The sequence below is a fragment of the Brachyhypopomus gauderio genome, chromosome 3 (genome assembly GCF_052324685.1).
Source record: "Brachyhypopomus gauderio isolate BG-103 chromosome 3, BGAUD_0.2, whole genome shotgun sequence".
Classification (NCBI taxonomy): Eukaryota; Metazoa; Chordata; class Actinopteri; order Gymnotiformes; family Hypopomidae; genus Brachyhypopomus; species Brachyhypopomus gauderio.
The window spans coordinates 35973794-35992527 of record NC_135213.1 but is presented as its reverse complement, the minus strand read 5'-3'; the positions used below and the strand labels follow the sequence as shown (position 1 = coordinate 35992527).

Here is an 18734-nt window from a genome sequence, read left to right as displayed (position 1 = left end):
TAATAAGCCTCTGAAGGTTACAGCAGGGGTTATCAAGAACAGGAAATTGGAGCAACCTGTGTTGTAAAGAAACTATCACAAGATGAAATGAAGCAAGAAAGTAGGATGTGTTAAAGCACACGTTCCGCCACAGTTCATAACCATAAAGGAACTTTGTAATGAATCTTCATATCATCAGATTTCATATATAGGTTTATTTAGGGAGGGATTTCTGGGAAGTTAGGGGAAGATTTGCATGTTTGGTGTCTGCCCAATGCTTTAAATGTAAACAATTAAACATAGTGTTTATTTGGGATTTAACTTACCGTCAATGCATTTCGTTACTGTCATAATCAGCCAAGTGATAGGTGTAGTTTGGGCGGGACAGAGCGTGACGTGTCTCCCCCGCAGTAATTCCTGCTCACACGACTCATATAACATGTTAGGGTGGGTGGTGTGAGCAGTGACACCCCCCGCAATGAAACCTACACCACTGGGGCAAGTGCTATATCTCACCATTACTACTTTAATATATACAAGCGTTACTGACTGACCTAAGAACACGACGGGGAACATGGTATTTGACTAAAGTGTTTTTCTGAGGCAATTTAGTAATATTTTTATATTTAGCTTTTTATAAGTTATTCACAACTAATACATTTCATAGCTTTACGTTTGTACATGAGATTTTATTGAGGCCTGGAGCGGTGGACGCTTATAATAGAGCTGGACACACCTTTCCTCTGGCCAATAGGCGGCGAGGACGGCGGTGACGGCGCACTGACTCGAGTTACTTGTGGGAAGTTTCCACTGGGAAGTGTGTAACTGGGAGGACTCGCTGACATCACTCGCGTACTGGTTTGGGAGGCGAGGTCGCGCATCTTCAGGACATGAGTGCGTGCTGAACGGCAGGTCGAAGAAACAGACGAGACAGACGGAAGTTGGAAGGACAGACCTCGAAGTAACTTAATCCCCAGAAAGACCAGACAAGGAGACCAGAAGAACCATGATAGCGTCGCATTTAGTGGCGTATTACTTCACCGAGCTCCACCATGATCAGGTGCAAAAAGTGAGTATGTAGTTACACCACCCGGGTAACATATCGGGCTGTGGACGCCGGCTTATCGTTACTAGTTACCGAGCCGAGTTATCCGACGTGCTGAAGGATGATAATACTCGGTTCATTCTCGACTCACGTTATTAACACCGTATCTCGACTCTTATGGAAAGACCAGCCCCGTTGGATAACACGTTGGGAAGCGTGAGCCGAGGTTTGGCCTGGTTAGCCCGGCAAACGTCCCCCATTGTGCGGCACACGTGAGCGAGCGTGGCACACGTGAGCGCGCGGCGCGGCCGTGGGGGTTTTTTATTGAAGTGTAGGTGAAAAAACTTACAGAAGTCCGTTTTACCGAGTACGGGACTTCTAATGTGTACTTTACGGCTACTAAGCGGATCTGGTAAAAGTGAATTTCCGCGTTTTTGTGTGTGTGTGAGAGAGAGGGGGAGAGAGAGGAGGAAGTTGTGTAGTTGACAAAGTGAAAACGAGTGGAAAAAATGTTTTACAGCCAGTATTAGTTATCGTTAAACGGTATTTTTCAATTACACACCGGTTATAAACCATAATCATATAATTGGGCGGGATTGTGTGGTTAATGTAGTCAGGCAACACCTTGATAAACACTACGAGAGTGGATGAGCAACTTTCCCCTGAACGTGGTAGCTGAGCGACGCCACGCGCGGCTCTTCCTGCCACGCACGCGGCGGTCTGAGCGGAGAGGAGGTGCGCGCGCGGCTCGTGAAACCGGAATCACGAGCGCCCGGTGGCGGAGTCGTGCGTCACTGCGACGACCGTGCCGTCTCAAACATCCTTGGGTGTTCCAGCTACGTGGGAGCTGGCGCAATGCCACACGGGGAGGGAAGAAAAGGCGTTGGGCAGGAATTAGGAAGTGCAGCACCCCTGGAATGATGCATCTCCGGGGGGGGGGTTGTGCGTGTTTGAGTCTGTGCAGCACAACACTGTCCTGCTGACTCCTGTGTTCTGTGGAGGGTGTTGGTAGCTACAGGAGACATGAGCAGGACTGTGGAGATTTGCTGAGTTTCGCTCTCTGGTCCCAGAGGTGTCCTTGACGTTGGGGACATGTCTCCACCATTTTATAAATTGGCTGATGTCATCCCCAGCACTTTTCATTCAAAGCCTACCCTTAAAATGTCTTTGTTTCCTCCACAGTGTCTGTTTAATTTATTCACGCATTATTTTTGAATGAAGGTATGATTTTTAGTTAAAGATTAGAAACATGCCGATGGCAGAATCAGGAAAGGTTTGCGCTTTTAGGCTGTCAGGCGGATGTTAAACTGTGGCACGAAAGAGATTTGGTGAAACAAAATGATTATTTTTCTAATAAAAATTCAGGTCACCAATATCTTAAGCCATAGTGCTATCACTTCTTCTGTTGTGCAGTGCCAGTAGTATTACTGTGTAGGGATACAGGTGGTAAAATGGTGGAAACGGCCCCATCTCTACCACTTTCAGTTTCTCACATGGATCCCTCAGCAATAGAAGCTTGTAAGATTTTCTTTTTTTATATAAAGGCAACTCTATTTTTAATTCATCTTTGTGTTCCAACAGGAAATAATACTTAACTGTTGCCGTGAGGATTGTCACTACAAATGTCAAGTACCACTATTGTTAAATATTATCAGTAGTTTTCTTTTTTCTTTCAAGGGCTGTAGGCTGAAGGCTCTGTCAAATGCGTAGCCTTCCATTAACATTAAATTGCAAAAAAACAAACCGCCTTTTCTCTTGGGCTGCCTTCCGTCTCAAAAATTTTCCTTCGAAAATCGTGCCTTTAAATCAAGTCACTACGCAGAGCGCCATTGTACAGTGTTGAGGTATAGAGTGACATCAGACGATACATTACGCGTGTTGGCGCATTCCTGTGTGGCATCAGATTGTGTCACCTAGATGATGTGAATGGCATACCACACAGGCCATCGTGACACGTTTGACAACATTGAAGAGCACGATAAGCTGGTCAAATCTCCATTGAGCTAAGGTGAGTAATTCTAACGAACAGGAGGGCGGGCAAAAAGATCACAACTATTTGACCCGAACTGCATCAGTGCTAGTTAGTATAATCTCAACATGTCATTACAGTAATATCTATATGGTGAATAGGCCACGTTCACGTACAGTTGCAGACACGGCTGTGAACTCCATTGCCTTAGGTCACTAAGGGGTCAGGCTGTGTTTGGAGGTTTGGTAGAGGATTGCTTTTAAAAGGCGTTCCACGTCCTAGTCTCTGCCCTTGAGGTTAAGAGGTTATTATTTTTACATTAGGATTTGTTGATTGTTTTTATTAAAAGATTTGTTTCTTCCACTGGCTTGTTTGGGAACGTGTCATTTAAACTCATAAGATATTTCAGACGAAACCTATTTTCTTTATTTAATGTTTTTTTTTAAATACACTTCTGTATTCACACAGTGTAGTTGAAAAGTAACCTGACACAGCACTGATTATCCTCTCCCTAGTCATCATACTGATTCAGCATTGGACTCGACATGACAGTTGAAACTTGCGTCTCATGTGGTATCCCATAATACTCCACACCATAGAAACAATTGGCTGCACTCGATTTGACAGAGTGACATTAGTGTAGTCAGGAAGAAGTGCCCAGGTGGGATTTGAACCCCGGTCCCCTACGGGAGAGGCAGCAGGGTTCTCCACTGTTAGGTTTTCTGTCATTCTCTGTTCTCCTTGTATTACTGCTGTATGTATCTATACTTCCTGTACTGTCAGCATGTGCTAGGTTATTAGTCGGCAGTTCTGCGCAAAAGCCTCACAGAAATGTCACTACCTCGCTTATAAGACCTCGAGTTCTTACTGACTGTGTCTGTGGCCCCTGGACATCATCCGATTAGGACAGAGAAATGTACGCCGTCTCAGATGTCACGTTGCCCTGTGATTGCGTGACCCTTTTTCCTGGGGTCAGCTGACTCGTGGCTGTTTTTTTCATGACTATTTTGAGAACTTCAAATCAGAGCCCCGCCTCTTTTATCTGATTCTATCCTCGAAATGGAAGCGTCCCTGTTCGGACACCAGCGCACTCGGTATAGCGGGAACTGATCACACACACACACGACTGGGCAGACTCTCCCCAGCCTGCGTCCAGCAGTCGGCCTGGCAGGACCTCGGGTGGCAACGCTCCACGTTTCTCCCCCGGTGACCAGGAATGGAGGTCCATCCTCCACCTCTGGTCTGCTCCGTGTGCTGATTGGGGGTGTGTAGACCTGTGTTGGCTGATTCGTGATCCTTTCGGATTACAAAAAGTATGCACACGTTCTTTTGTACTGATGCCTGAATATAGCCTGAGGCAAAAGTTTAAACTGGGGGAACTTTTTTTGTTGTTTCTTTTTTGCCTTCCTGCTGTTAGACTGGTTGTAATTACTAGGTATTAGGGCTTGGTTTGTTTATTTTTTGGGGCTTGAGGCCAGAAAAGGATCTCACTGTGTGTGTGTGTGTGTGTGTGTGTGTGTGTGTCTCTCTTCCTCTGGAGTCACTTTACATGACTGCAACAGCTTTGTGAATTATGCAACACTGACTGCTTGAGTGTCACCACCTCCTGAAGGGGAGTGTGTGTGCGTGCGAGCGTGTGTGTGCGTGCGAGCGTGTGTGCGCGTGCGTGCGTGTGTGTGTGTGTGTGTGTGTGTTGATAAATCTGAGTGTTAATTAGGATTTTTATTTTCTTGACTGTTGGACTGCGTTGAACTCGGTCATTGAGTGGACGGTCTGAGTCCTTGCCTGCTTTGTTTTCTGTATCGGAGGCTCAGTGTTCGTCTGCCACGGTTCCGACAAGGACACGGAGATATTCCCAGCGTCCGGGAGCAACTGCTTCAAGGCTTTTCGTCTCCTGTGTTTTGGAGCCCTTGGATAATGGGGGGATAATGTCACCCTGACCCAGAGAAATTTGAGCTTCTTTGCTTGTGAGCCCAAGACAGTATGTGCCTGTGGTTTTTTTTGGCATGCCTGTGGCCTCTGAACTAGAGTGATTAGCGTTCGTGTGATTCCTTGTCAGGTGTACCCACGCACGCACACCGTCTCAAATTATCCCGCCACCCCAAACTCGTTGACACCCCCCCCCCCTCCCCCCCCCGCGGTGTTGGAAGGCTTCGTCGTGTTTGTCGTCGGGCGTACCTGTCCTCGCTGCCGTAAGCCTTCCTCATTCTTCCTCGTTTTCCCCCGCAGACGGAACTGAGCATGTCTGGTGTGTTCTACTGCCACCAGTCTGAACATCTGCTTCAGTGTCGGATTCACCCTCCTTCTCCTGTATCAAACACCCTGCGTTATATGTTCATTATACACATTCGACTGTAAAAATGTGCCATATTTTGTCAATTATGATTTTTACACCCCAATCGAAATTTGTCCTCCGCTTTTAACCCATCTGTGCAGTCAGAACACACACACACTAGTGATTACTAGGGGGCTGTGGATCACACGTGTCCAGAGCGGTGGGCAGCCCTAGCCCGGCGCCCGGGGAGCAGTTGGGGTTAGGTGCCTTGCTCAAGGGCACCTCAGTCATGGCCTCAGGTCTGGGAATCGAACCCACGACCCTCCAGTCACAAGACCAGTTCCCTAACCGCCAGGCCATGACTGCCGGATCTTTATAAGACTTTTAATGTTGGTCACTGGCTTACAGGATTTTTTGTTAAGCCCTGTAATCGGTGCCTCCGTTCTAATCTTACTTTAGTACATTTCATATCCGAGTTCCTCTATCAGGTGTCTGAAGCACCGGCTCATCGACTGAGTCATGGTTCCTCTCAAGGTTTCTTTGTAGACACACTCGCCTGCGAGTTACACAGGGTGTGCCCTGGAATTACACACGTTTATGTGACACTATGCTATTTGAATGCTGCTATACAATGATGACCTGAAATGAATTTACATTTTCTGGGGTAGATGAAATGTGGTTGTGTGTAATGTGCTGAACTTCATTTCAAAGCCCTCATCCTGTTGCTGTTCTCATTGCCATGGAAATTCACTCGTGACCCCTCTGACCTTCCTCAGGTGGATAAGTTCCTGTATCACCTCCGTCTGTCGGAGGAGAACCTGATGGACGTCTCCATGCGGTTCAGGAGGGAGATGGACAAAGGTCTGGGCAGGGACACCAACCCCACGGCCGCGGTGAAGATGCTCCCCACCTACGTCCGCTCCACACCTGATGGCACAGGTGAGATGGGAGCGGCATGAGCCTTCGCTCATGTGCTGACGACTTGCTGGTTTTTAGCAGGTCGTTTTTTTTTTGTTGCCCGTCTCTTATCAGAAGAGTTGCAAATTATGGCCGATTACCCGTAAATGTTTGACCTGCGTCCTGGAGGTTTCCCAGGTGTGTTGGACTTGTGTTCGTAGGTGTGCTGGAGATGATGATGTGTGAGGGTGGCAGTTCATTTGTCCTGCTGCACAACGTACACGGGCCGCCCTCATTTGTGCCGTGACGTGTTCCTCGGCCGCAGGGCGTTGGAGATGATTCAAACGTGGCCGTGTATTCCTTTGTACATGTTTATCCATGTTAGTCTTTGTGTGTCTGTCTCCATCTTTGTGTCTGTGTGTGTTTTTCTGTTTGTGTGTGTGTGTGAGAGAGACACACACACACTGTGGTTTCTCATATGGGTATAGAAGTGAGCAATGTAACGCCATCCTCTACTGTGAGGTGACCCAGACGGATCTTTTGGGACGGAAAAGGATCTTCAAACTTTTATTTGCTTTTCTTTGTTGACTCGAGTCTTTATTGGCCTGTTCCAGATACCACTGTTTGCAGAGCTCAGCTTATTTATTTTTTTGTCCTATCATCTTTCATGTTTCATATTCTCCACTCATTCATATTCACTTCTTCATTGTTGAGATTTTCTTAACTTAATGTCCTGTCTATGAAGCCTTCGTATCTCTTAGATAAAATCTAACTTTTTTTTTTTCCTTTTTCTCCTGCTTCTCTGGAACTTTATTTCAAAATGATCTCGAATGTGTAATTTTTGCCCACGTATTCAATCCGTTTAGGTGAGGACAAACACCCCATCACTGCTGGACTATCTGCTGATGCTTTAATACGAAAAGACACTCCTGTTAATGTGCTATGCTTTATGAGTCTTCGTGCGAAGACATCGCAAAGACGAAACCAAATGCAAACGTTTTTATAACTGTTCGAGTCAAAAGCAGTTCTTTGATTACGCTGCTCGGGTTGGTTATTGCTGTGTCATATATTTTTATTGAATGGGCCTTGGGAATATACAGTGAAAATGTAAGATGAGAATTGAAGTATAAAATTAAGGTGTGCTATGAGTCTGAAGGTCAGTGGTGGGAGAGACCCGTCTGAAGATGATGCATCCTGGTCTTCACTAAGGTCACACCTTGTTTTGAACAAAGGAAGATTATTTTGGGCAGAATTGGTATAATCAGGGGTAAAAAGGGACCCAAACTAACACGGGTGTGTTGTCAGGTGTGTGTGTGTGTGTGGGGGGGGGGGGGGTGTCCAGCATGACCAGCTCACGTAACCATGTGATCCCAGGTCAGTCCTTTTAGGAACCCCTCGAACACCTGCAGGTCATATATACTCGAACATACTCCATCCATACTCGAACATACTTCATTCTCTCCCTGGAAGGTCTGCAGTGTTTGCATTCAGATATCTGCACATAGTACGCTGTCAGCACAGCCAGGTTTATAAGCAAGGGCACGTGTGTGTGTGTGTGTGTGTGTGTGTGTGTGTGTGTGTGTGTGTGTGTGTGTGTTTAGGGGCTGGAGAAGAACCCTGAAGCATATTCAATGTGCAGACACATTAATAATGTAGCTTGATGCGTAGTATTCCAAGTGTGAGGATTTTAGATTGAGCTCTCTGTAAACTTGTGTATGGGATCTGAAACCTTGAGGTTAAATCAAGGATTGGGCAGGAACTTTGTTCAAGTCTCTGAATTGTACAGACACGGCTGTGTTGCAGAGGGAGGAGGAGTATGATGGGGGGGGGGGGGGGGGGGGTCAGAGCGTGTGTGTGTGAGCTGAAAGTCTGTCTGTCTATAAATTATAAAGGCCAACAAAGTTTGGCACATCGTGCAGAAGTGCTGGAGTCCTGTATCCCCGTTATTTAAATATTTATACCTCTATCTGTCTATCAGTCTGTTGATTTAAATGTATTTAATTTATGACTTTATTTCCTTGGTGCAGAGACTGGGGACTTCCTGGCACTGGATCTAGGTGGGACCAATTTCCGGGTTCTGCTCGTAAAAGTGTCGGCCAACGGCAAACAGAAAGTGGAGATAGAAAACCAAATCTACGCCATTCCAGAAACCCTGATGAGAGGCTGTGGCTCAGAGGTAGGGTGTGTGTGTGTGTGTGTGTGTGTGTTTGAGTGAGTATATTAATCACACCTTTGGTGCTGGGTGGCCATGACCAAAGATGGCAACATGATGTGTGAGTTGAAGAGTGAGAACGGGCTGTACTGGGAGTGAGCGTTCTCATACATGCTCAGCAGATTAGGACGAGAACGGGGCAGTTTAGTGCTGACTCGGCGACATCTCTCTGCATCATGCGCCAGACTCTTAGTTCATCTCACATAATTATAAGAACCCCCAAAACACGTAGAGTAATATTGACCATTGTTATTTCTGTTACTGTGTTATAACCGCATTACAGCGGCTGGCATGCTGTTATAACCACATTACAGCAGCTGACGTGCTGTTATAACCACACTACAGCAGCTGGCGTGCTGTTATAACCACATTACAGCAGCTGGCGTGCTGTTATAACCACATTATAGCAGCTGGCGTGCTGTTATAACCACATTATAGCAGCTGGCGTGCTGTTATGTCCACATTACAGCAGCTGGCGTGCTGTTATGTCCACACTACACCATTAATCCTGGAGGGAATCTTGATTTAATAAAAATCAAACCAAGTTTGGTTTGGTGGAAGAAATTCAGACTGGGTCAGAGTTCAGGGGCCAGAGTTCAGGGGTCAGAGTGGCAGTGGTGGCGCCCATAGAGGAGAGAGCTCCACACATGCTTTTTTTCAGATCGTCATCTCAAGCATCCAGCTAGCCGTTATCGTAAGAGACCGTGTGAAACACAGAAGCACGTGATGGTGAGGAGAGTAACCCACAGCGTCCAAGTGTATCTGCTTCTACACACGAGAAGTTTGGTCACACATACTGTCCTGAAGCCTCAGATCATTTTCAGTCTGTTTCCTTTGCGTGCGAGTGTGTTGTGCAATGGAGTATGTGGTAAGATGGAGTAGAAAAAGAACTTTATGAATCCCCCATGGGAGAATCTTGAGTCACTGCATTTAACCCATCAGTGGTCGTGAATGCGTGCACACACACACACACACACACACACACACACACACACACACACACACACACACACAGAGGAGGCTGTGAGTACACATATACCAAGAGCGGTTATGTTGTTCGCTGCTAAAATTGTGATGGCTGATTCTTTCTGCTAACCCTTTGTGTGTTTGTCTCGCAGCTGTTCGACCACATTGCTGAGTGTTTGGCCAACTTCCTGGAGAAACTCAACATCAAAGACAAGAAGCTTCCTCTGGGTTTCACCTTCTCGTTCCCCTGTCAACAGACCAAACTGGATGAGGTGAGCAGAGAAGCGCTCAGCACATACATATGCATGAGCCCGGCACCGGAGCTCTTCTCTGATTCGTTCTTTAGTACGGACATGCTGATTAGGGCTGCAGTGATGTAACAATGGCCATTGTCAGTTTTAGATTTTACTGTTAAACTATGTAATGGAATAAATGTTTCTTTATGCTAGCTTCGTCTGTTTTTTTAGTAGTTTTTTCAGAGTAATATTTCATCCATGCTGTTTTTATTCAGACTTTAGAAAGACTTTAAAAACCCCTTCAAACCACCTCCCAGCCCCCCAAACCATGACCTTTATTTGCATTGGTGTGTGTGTGTGTGTGTGTGTGTGTGTGGGTGTGTGTGTGTGTGTGTGTGCCTGCGCACAGAGTTTCTTGGTGTCGTGGACCAAGGGCTTCAGGGCAAGTGGCGTGGAGGGCAGAGATGTTGTTGACCTGCTGAGGAAGGCCATCAGGAAGAGAGGGGTGAGATGTTTCTCCTGCTTCACCTCTAGAGCTGGGCGAGAAGAAGCACTTATAGTAATGGGAGTCTCCACTTCAGCCAACATCATTTATCACTTTACTCTCTTAACCGCTTGACTGGTTAATCATTTTAATTGGTGCGTTTCTGATTGTCCTCATTTTCTCATATGACAATAATGAAGTTTGTAAATCTTGCATGGCAGCATGGGTTTGACACGGTTGAAAATAAAAGTGACCCGTGAGCTAGTTGGAAATGCAGGCAGTGTTTACAGCCATGAGCTGAAGGACTTCACACTGCTCTGCCCTTCGCTACAGCACCATTAAGTCCTCTGTGGCATTTCTCTTTAGAGACTGACTATCATTCCTGGGTTTTTTAGCTTTAACATTTTGGAGCTGCAACCCACAGAGAGAGAGAGAGAGAGAGAGAGAGAGTGTGTGTGTGTGTGTGTGTGTGTGTGTGTGTGTGTGTGTGTGTGTACGTACATGCAAAGTGTGTATGTGTGATGAACATTTCAACTGAGGTATTCAAAATTGATGTACATACACAAGGTTTAAGTGAACATGATTCACTGGTTGTCCAAAATGTTGTTTTTTTTCTGGAAACCTTATATACTTTACTAACATGTGGAACATCTCTGTAAATAATGTGTGTGTATTTCTTCACTCATTTTGCAGGACTTTGACATTGACATTGTTGCTGTGATCAACGATACAGTGGGCACCATGATGACCTGTGGTTACGACGACCATCACTGTGAGATTGGCCTTATTGTAGGTGAGTCAACAGATGTGTCTCTCTCTCTCTCCCTCCAGGTCATGTAGGTGTCTGTGTGTGTCTGTGTATGTACGTGTGTGTAGATTAACCTGTGTTGATGTGGCACTAATGCGCGCGCGTGTGTGTGTGTTGTGGTCCTGCAGGTACAGGCACTAATGCGTGCTACATGGAGGAGATGCGTAACCTGGAGCTGGTCGAGGGAGATGAAGGACGTATGTGTGTGAATATGGAGTGGGGGGCGTTTGGGGACGACGGTGCCCTGGACGACCTGCGCACGGACTTCGACCACGAGATCGACGACGGCTCGCTTAACCCCGGCAAACAGCTGTGAGTGGCAGGGGCACGGGCCACTCGCATGAGTCCGAGATCAGACTTGAGATCGGACTCGTGATCAGACCCTTTCACTCCAGATCTGGAGATTTACTCTGGAGATTTTATCTAGGCTTGTTCCCAGGAACATTAATGTTTCTTCCCATGATGGCAGTAAGGAGTGAGTCCTCTTCATCGCAGGCTTTTCTAAACATAAATACCAGTATTTTATCACTAACTCTCAACCTGCCCCACCATAATCTCTGGAGAGTTGTGATAATGCAGCAAAGTTAAACCAGCGAGCCCTGAAACTTCTTCAATTATATACTAATCTTTAAAAAACCCTCGAGCTGCTGCATTTCATGGCGGATTTGTGAGAAACGTGAGAGAAACTACAAGCGTTTCATTTGGGATGCAACCAGCATCTTCCAGTACGCGCGTTTGCTCACTACAGAGGCTCCATCGAGTTTGTGACCTTGCAGGAAATACCAAAACCAACCTCGACTAATATTGAGGGTCCCAGTGTGCCTGTGGCTTTGGTGAACTTTGTTTGTAGCTCTCAAGGCTGGATTCACTCCATCTCCAAATGGCTGAAATTGCTTTCATGTTGATGTATACAGACACGCGCATGCCCGCTATACTGATGGTTTGCCTTTACACGTGTGTGTGTGTGTGTGTGTGTGTGTGTGTGTGTGTGTGTGTGTGTGTGTGTGTGTGTAGCTTTGAGAAGATGATCAGTGGTATGTACATGGGGGAGTTGGTGCGGATCATCTTGGTGAAGATGGCCAGAGCGGGTCAGCTGTTCCAGGGACGGACCACCCCAGAACTGCTGGTCACCGGCCACTTTAAGACCAGCTACGTCTCCGACATCGAGAACGTAAAGTCAGTACCTGTGTGTGTGTGTGTGTGTGTGTGTGTGTGTGAGATGGAAACGTTCTGTTTGATAACCGCATCTGTGCTGTGGATTTATGTGCTTCCCCTTTGTAAACCTGAGAGCGCAGATGAGTGTTTATAGCATGCCGTCTGGCGCCCCCTACTGGCCGGAGTATTGTTTCTGGCTCCTGTTCACCCACAACATGACACTTCTACCTCGGGGTGTTCAGCCATACACAGCACGCATAGAACCGCCTCTTTGGTCTCCCCATGACCTGTGTATTATTATTGTTGATGTTATTGTGGGTTTTATTGACCTGTGTATTATTATTGTTAATGTTATTGTGGGTCTTATTGACCTGTGTATTATTGTGTTTTAACTTATGAAATCTCCATGCGCTGATGCAGTCTGGGTGCATGTGAGCAAATTTTTTTAGAGAATAACTTCCTCAGTTTTCTGAAGGTCTGTCTGTCTCTCCCTTTGTGTGTGTGTGTTTGTGTGTGTGTGTGGGTTTGCGTGTGTGTGTGTGTGTGTGTTTGTGCGCGTGCGTGTGTGCTCGCGTGCGTGTCCAGGGATAAGGAGGGTCTGCGGTGTGCGGAGCAGGCCCTGCGTGAGCTGGGTCTGGACCCGTCGGAGGAGGACTGCGTGGCGGTCCAACGCGTGTGTCAGGTGGTCTCCACGCGGGCCGCTCACCTGTGTGCTGCCTCGCTGGCCGCCGTCCTGCGCCAGATCCGTGACAACAAGGCGGCCAACAGGCTACGCACGACCATCGGAGTGGACGGCTCCGTCTACAAGAACCACCCGCTGTGAGTGCCGGACCTGCCCGAGGTCAACACGCCGCTAGCGGTTAACACGCTGCTCAATCGGAATTGAACAACGTCCGAAGCACGGCGCCGATGTTTTTTTTCATCTCAGTTAGTGTGATGAGCGGGAATGTTCTCGTTTGGCTCGTCTCCATAGCAACAGCAAAAAAATACGGAATGACCACTGACGTTTTAACTCTGTGCTGTCAGTTGTGATTAACGCTGCCTCGGGCATTATCTGTTTATCCCCATCGCTGCAGGACAGTTTCACCGTCATGGGCCCTAATTCTGATTCAGCAATGTAATACTGAGTAATAATAACGGGTGTAACGGCTGCGGTGTAGTTTTAAACTCTTATGTAGACGCACGATTCTCCGAGCTTATCTGATGTTCACTCTCGTTGGGGAGGTCTGAGCAAATTGAAAGTCCAGTATAGGTGAGCAGCTCCACCACCGAGCGTATCTCTGGTCGAGAGATTTGATTTCCGTTACCGCACACATTCACGTCTTTTTTTAATTGCACAAACAATCTGATGTTGTGGTCTGTAGAGAGACGACCTCAGTGACACACAACTGCCACAAGCATTTCACACACACGCACACACACACACACACACACATTCCCTTTAGCTCATTAAGAGCTATTGTACATTGATCATCAAAACAACAAACTAATCAGTGCTGAGCAGGGTTGTTCTGAGCTGTGATTTGTTAATGGAGGATGTGGAAGAGGTCAGCGTAAAGGTGACATGCAAATTCTGCCGGTCCCACGAGGCCCGGCCTGACACTGTGTGTGTGGCCGGGCTCTCAGCATGCCTCACAGTACCAGAACACTGACGGACTTGAACGGAGGATGTAGAAGTAGTTTAGTTCTCTCACCAACACACTCATCAGGTTTTGTAGCACCTATTTCTTTCTTTTTTAAAAGATGTATTTAAATTTTTTTTTTTGTTCATAATATGAAAAGCCCTTTGAGTGCCCAATGGCCTCGTCCCAAATGACCTCACACGCGTGTGGCCCTCCAGGACTGCCTGAATGGGACGTCTCCATGAAGTAATAATTGTGCCTTTTAATACGAAAGTGCTTAGACACAGACGGTCCAGTGTGAAAGGTGGAGGTGGCGGCTTGGCCTCCCCCTCACCTTCCTCATCCTCCTCATCCTCCTCTTCTCCTGGGTCGTTTGAACCGCATCACGACGTATTCACTGATGTTCAGGACGTGACCTTGCGCGCGCGCGCACACACGCGTGCACACACACACACACGCACGCTTCGTAATGTGCCATCAACGCTTCACATGAGTCGGTGTGTGCGCGGTCTGCTTTCAGAGCGGCGTCGAGCGTCGGGAGATCGGACATGAGCGGGTGATTATGTGGGCGGATTATCCGGACGCTCTTTGTGGAAGTGCACATTTACCTGTAGCGATTTCACCCATCTAACCCACTCCTGTTCTCATTCACACGCAGGAAGAAGAAACACTTGCTCCCTCTCTCCTTCTCTCCCTCTCTCCCTCTCTCCGTGTCATTCTAACTCCACTTAAGAGTTCGCCTTTATGCAGGATATATATTTGTGGTTTGAAGCACTTTGACAGTTTTCCTCTATTGACTGAATGTTTGTTTCCACCCCCCCCACACACACACACACACACACACACCCCAACACCCCCAGGTTTGCCCGGCGGCTGCACAAGATGGTGCGACGTTTGGTGCCCGACTGTGACGTGCGTTTCATGCGCTCGGAGGACGGCAGCGGGAAGGGTGCTGCCATGGTGACGGCCGTGGCCTACCGGTTGGGGAAGCAGCACTTCGAGCGTCAGCAGATCCTGGACACGCTGCGTCTCAGCCACGAGCAGCTCCACCAGGTCAAGAGGAAGATGGAGGAGGAGATGAAGCGTGGGCTGGCGAGAGACACCCACGCCTCCGCCTCCGTGGGCATGCTGCCCACCTACGTCAGGGCCACGCCTGACGGCACAGGTGAGCCGATGGGAGAGAGAGGAACAAGCGGTTGGGGGCTCGTGCTTCTGGGAACGGCAAGAAGCAATGAAATATGAGATGCAAACTTTAATTTGTGTCTCATTCTCTGATTCGGTTAACTCGTATGACAGGATGAGAACTAAAGGGGTTTTGTGTGAAGAATGCCAAAAGCTTTTGCAGAATGTAACCAGAATGTAAAATATTAATTGAGGGGTGTACCTGAAGTGTCATTTAATACTGAAGCACCGTGTTCCTTGTTTAAGGAAGGCCACTCATCAATGCCGTTCTTTTTTTTCCCCCTTGAATCCAATGAACACATGTAGTTATTGAATGTGGCCTAGTTAAAAAAATGTTTTTCATCCCCTTGTTTAATTAAAATCCAGTCTTTATTGTAAATAAAATGGGATTTTCTTAGGAGTGCACTGTGAGGGAGGGAGAGATGTGTGTGAGTGGTAGGGCACTGAAGAGGAAATGTTTGTGGATCGAAAACCAACATGATCAAGAAAAAGCCATGAGAGGGGATATGAAAGGAAGATGAGTGGATTACCGAGCGAGGGAGAGAGAAGGAAGTGGAGGAGAGTGAGGGAAGAGGCCCGATCCAGATGAACCTGGGCTTTCTTCTTTTATTCCTTTGCCTGCAGTTCTGAGAACGCTCATGAATAAGGTCTCTGATGTGGGGCGGTGCAATACCAGGAACAGCTACAGGGGGCGCTGTGACGTAGGACTGTGCTTAAGGGGGAAATGTAGCAGTGGTGCTGGTGCAGTGTGTGTGGTACCAGTCGTGAACCTGTGAGCAAGGGCTGTGTCCTCCCAGTGGGGTGTCTGCGCACACACACACACACACACACACACCCACACACCCACACACACACACACACACACACACACACACACACACACACACACACACACACAGTTTGACTGTTGGTGGAATGCCTGACCAGTAGTTTCAGAGCACCATCACACCTGGTTTTAATGTTATTGTACAGTGTGGATCCTCCTGCATTTCATACATGAATTGGGTGTGATTTACAGGGAGACGTGGATTTGTAAAATCTCACAAAGGAAATTAAAGCATGAAGTAAGTTTGGGTATTCTAGCGCTTATTGTTATTATTATTCTAGCGATCTGTTAATATGGACCTCTTCTAGGTCTGTTAATATGGACCTCTTCTAGGTCTGTTAATATGGACCTCTTCTAGGTCTGTTCGAGACTCCTAGCGCTTTTCCACTAGCATGGTACCAGTTATTGTGATAATCCCAAAAATAAAATGAAAAAAGGTTCTCAACTGGTGTAACTGCATAATCTGGCCCCATAATCTTCCTGGTCTGGCCCCAGTGAACCTGTGACAAGTGACTGTCCCAAACCCAAACCCTCTCCTTCAGCGTAGTTCCTTGAGATGGTAGGAACATCTTGAGAGGATCCAGCTGTTTGACAGGAAGTGTGAGGGTTCAGTGAGTAAGATTCTTGGTGTAAACAGACGTCATGTTTAGAACACCAAACCAAATGTGCTTGGCTAGCCAGTCTGGGTCAGCGTTGGCTTGGAAACAGCCCCCGTGGATGAGCTATAGGCTTCCACATGATTGCCAGTCCCTCTTCAGTGTTTGCTCCAACCTGCTGTTGTAGTGCCCTCACAGGTTGGAGAAGCCAATCTTTATTGAGTGTTTGCGTCCTAATTCAGAGGGATTGGGATGATCAAAGTAAGAACCCTTATGTGAAACTGGGATGATGATGATTGCGCAATGCCAGTGTGGTGCTGTGGTCCTTTGTCATACACGGAGCCTCAAAGCACAGTAGCGAAAAGTTCTGAGAATAAAATGTTCTGAGAGCAAAAATGCATAAATAGAGTTGACGAGAGGAGGTAGCCTTGTAGCCTTGACTTCACCACACTCTTCTGTTTCTTTTTTTATAGCTTGGTTTTTAAAAACCCTGATGAATTTATTTTTATTTTGTGCATGCAGTCAGATTTTCCTCAGTGATCTTAATAGTCATATCTCACTTTCTGAGGGAAAACAGAAAACTGATTCCCTACCAACAGAGGTTTTCATCAAGAATCTGCACTCTGTGGTCACTTCAGGGAGCTGAGATGATATCAGTGAGGAGAGACGCGTGGAGCAGCTCTGAGCTGAGAGGGCGACAGCACCTGTCTGTCTCTCACACCTCGTGCTCCTTTGACATCCACTCTACACCCTCCCCAAACAATTCTCTCATAGCACAAAATCACAAATGACATTTTGCCTGAAAGAAGCGACTTAAAAAAATAAAGTTAATCGAAGAAGATATTTTCTATTGCACGTACCGTACTGTTAGTAGCGCCAGGCTTGTAGAATATTCTTGAACTTGGGAGGGTGAGTGTGGTACTGGACTGTGAGGTAGCGTGGTGGAGGGGTCTGCCCTCCACGGTGATGCAATCTACAACATCAGGCTTAAGAACATCTAATGAGGGAGTCAGTGGTGAGATGGTCAACTCTCTCAGCACCTGCAACTCTGATAAAAGAGAGGAGGGTGAGAGAGAGAGAGAGAGAGAGAGACGGAGAGGGAAGTTATTGCAAAAGAGAGGTGCATTAGGAGAAGGGAGGAAGCAAGCCAAGGGGGGTGTCATAAAACCGCCTAACAGGAGCAGTGCCAAACACGGTGAATAGAGACTAAGCCAGCAGGCAGCCACAGAGGCACAGAAAGGGAGTTGGTAAACAAACAAACAAATAAACAACCCTCTGAAAGCCAGCAGCGGGTTCGAAGGCACCTGCATTGTGACCGACCTCGCAAAGCGACCGAGCGACTTTTGTGTGGTGCTGCTTTTCCTGTAAACCCAGGCACCGTTGCACCCTTGTGTCCCCTGGGGTTTGTCTAGCTGGATGTAGAAAATCATATTTGTACTGAGTCAGGCCAGTAAAGATTATAAGGTTGCTTTTAACCTTGTGTAGTGGAGAAAAAGAGGCTAGATGTTTGTTGGATCTGAGGTACAGGACTCTGAGGAAGGTGTAGGCGTTAACTCGAAATGCCACTGGTGCGCTTAACGTGATGTAACAGGAATTTACTTTCCCTGATCTTTTTACAACTGCAAAAGTTTTTGAAAGCTGGTGACTGATGGTCATCTCTGCCCTTGGATCGTGTCCATGTCCGTGTGAGATTGTGTTTGACGTCTCTTCATTGTGTTCTGCCCGTTTCACAGAGCGGGGCGACTTCCTGGCCCTGGATCTTGGTGGTACAAACTTCCGTGTTCTGCTGGTCCGTGTCCGCAGCGGAAAGCGTCGTAGTGTCGAGATGCACAACAAGATCTACACCATCCCACAGGACATCGTGCAGGGCACTGGGGAAGAGGTAGGCCCGCCTCCCCTCTGTCAAACTACCAGCTCAGCCAATCCCCAGGCTCAGGGTTCATCAGGCAATCATAGCTGGAGAATCTCCTGCTGATGTCACAAATTGGGTTGGACTCTGTCACAAAATGTGACACGTGTCCAAAATAAGACACAAGTAAGATTACGGTACTTTGCCCTCTATCACATTTGTATTCAGATCCATCGTCAGTCGCCAAACTTTGATGTAAAATTCAGGATCTCAACTAATTTATTTGGCGATCATTCAGTCATGACCATCACTTATAAAACTGTGCTAAAAGGTTTGCTTTGACCTACGTGTGGTCATTTGTGATTCTCCCCTCGCATTATCCAAGAATTCAGTAAACAATAACACTTTACTGTCCATGATCCCAAAAAACAACACTGTTGGTTCGTCGTTCAAATTTGGGCACGAAGCCAGAAGGCGGGCCAAATTATTTATCAACTGGCGGGCCGTATGTTGTGCACCCCTGGCTAATGCGAATTTTATTTCTTAGACTGATTGTTTGAAATCTTTAGAAACATTCAGCCTGGTTGTGAGCCGGGACCCTGATTTTCTGGATGGCTTTAAAAAATCATCTGA

At 47.1% G+C, this 18734-nt stretch overlaps 1 protein-coding gene across 2 annotated transcripts in view; it reads left to right on the top strand.

The window, feature by feature from the left end:
* Window positions 1–731: 731 nt before the first annotated feature.
* The window catches only part of hk2 (hexokinase 2), a 32369-nt gene continuing 14366 nt past the window's right edge, over window positions 732–18734 (top strand). Inside the window, exons 1-11 of one of the 2 annotated variants that reach the window (XM_076997941.1) lie at window positions 732–1048; window positions 6045–6207; window positions 8193–8341; window positions 9496–9615; window positions 9989–10084; window positions 10757–10856; window positions 11000–11183; window positions 11886–12047; window positions 12612–12845; window positions 14509–14813; window positions 17986–18134. In XM_076997941.1, coding sequence (XP_076854056.1) covers window positions 986–1048; window positions 6045–6207; window positions 8193–8341; window positions 9496–9615; window positions 9989–10084; window positions 10757–10856; window positions 11000–11183; window positions 11886–12047; window positions 12612–12845; window positions 14509–14813; window positions 17986–18134 — 1725 coding nt within the window. In that variant the 5' untranslated portion in view covers window positions 732–985. The remainder of the gene's footprint in view (window positions 1049–6044; window positions 6208–8192; window positions 8342–9495; window positions 9616–9988; window positions 10085–10756; window positions 10857–10999; window positions 11184–11885; window positions 12048–12611; window positions 12846–14508; window positions 14814–17985; window positions 18135–18734) is intronic. The other variant, XM_076997940.1, reaches the window with a different exon arrangement.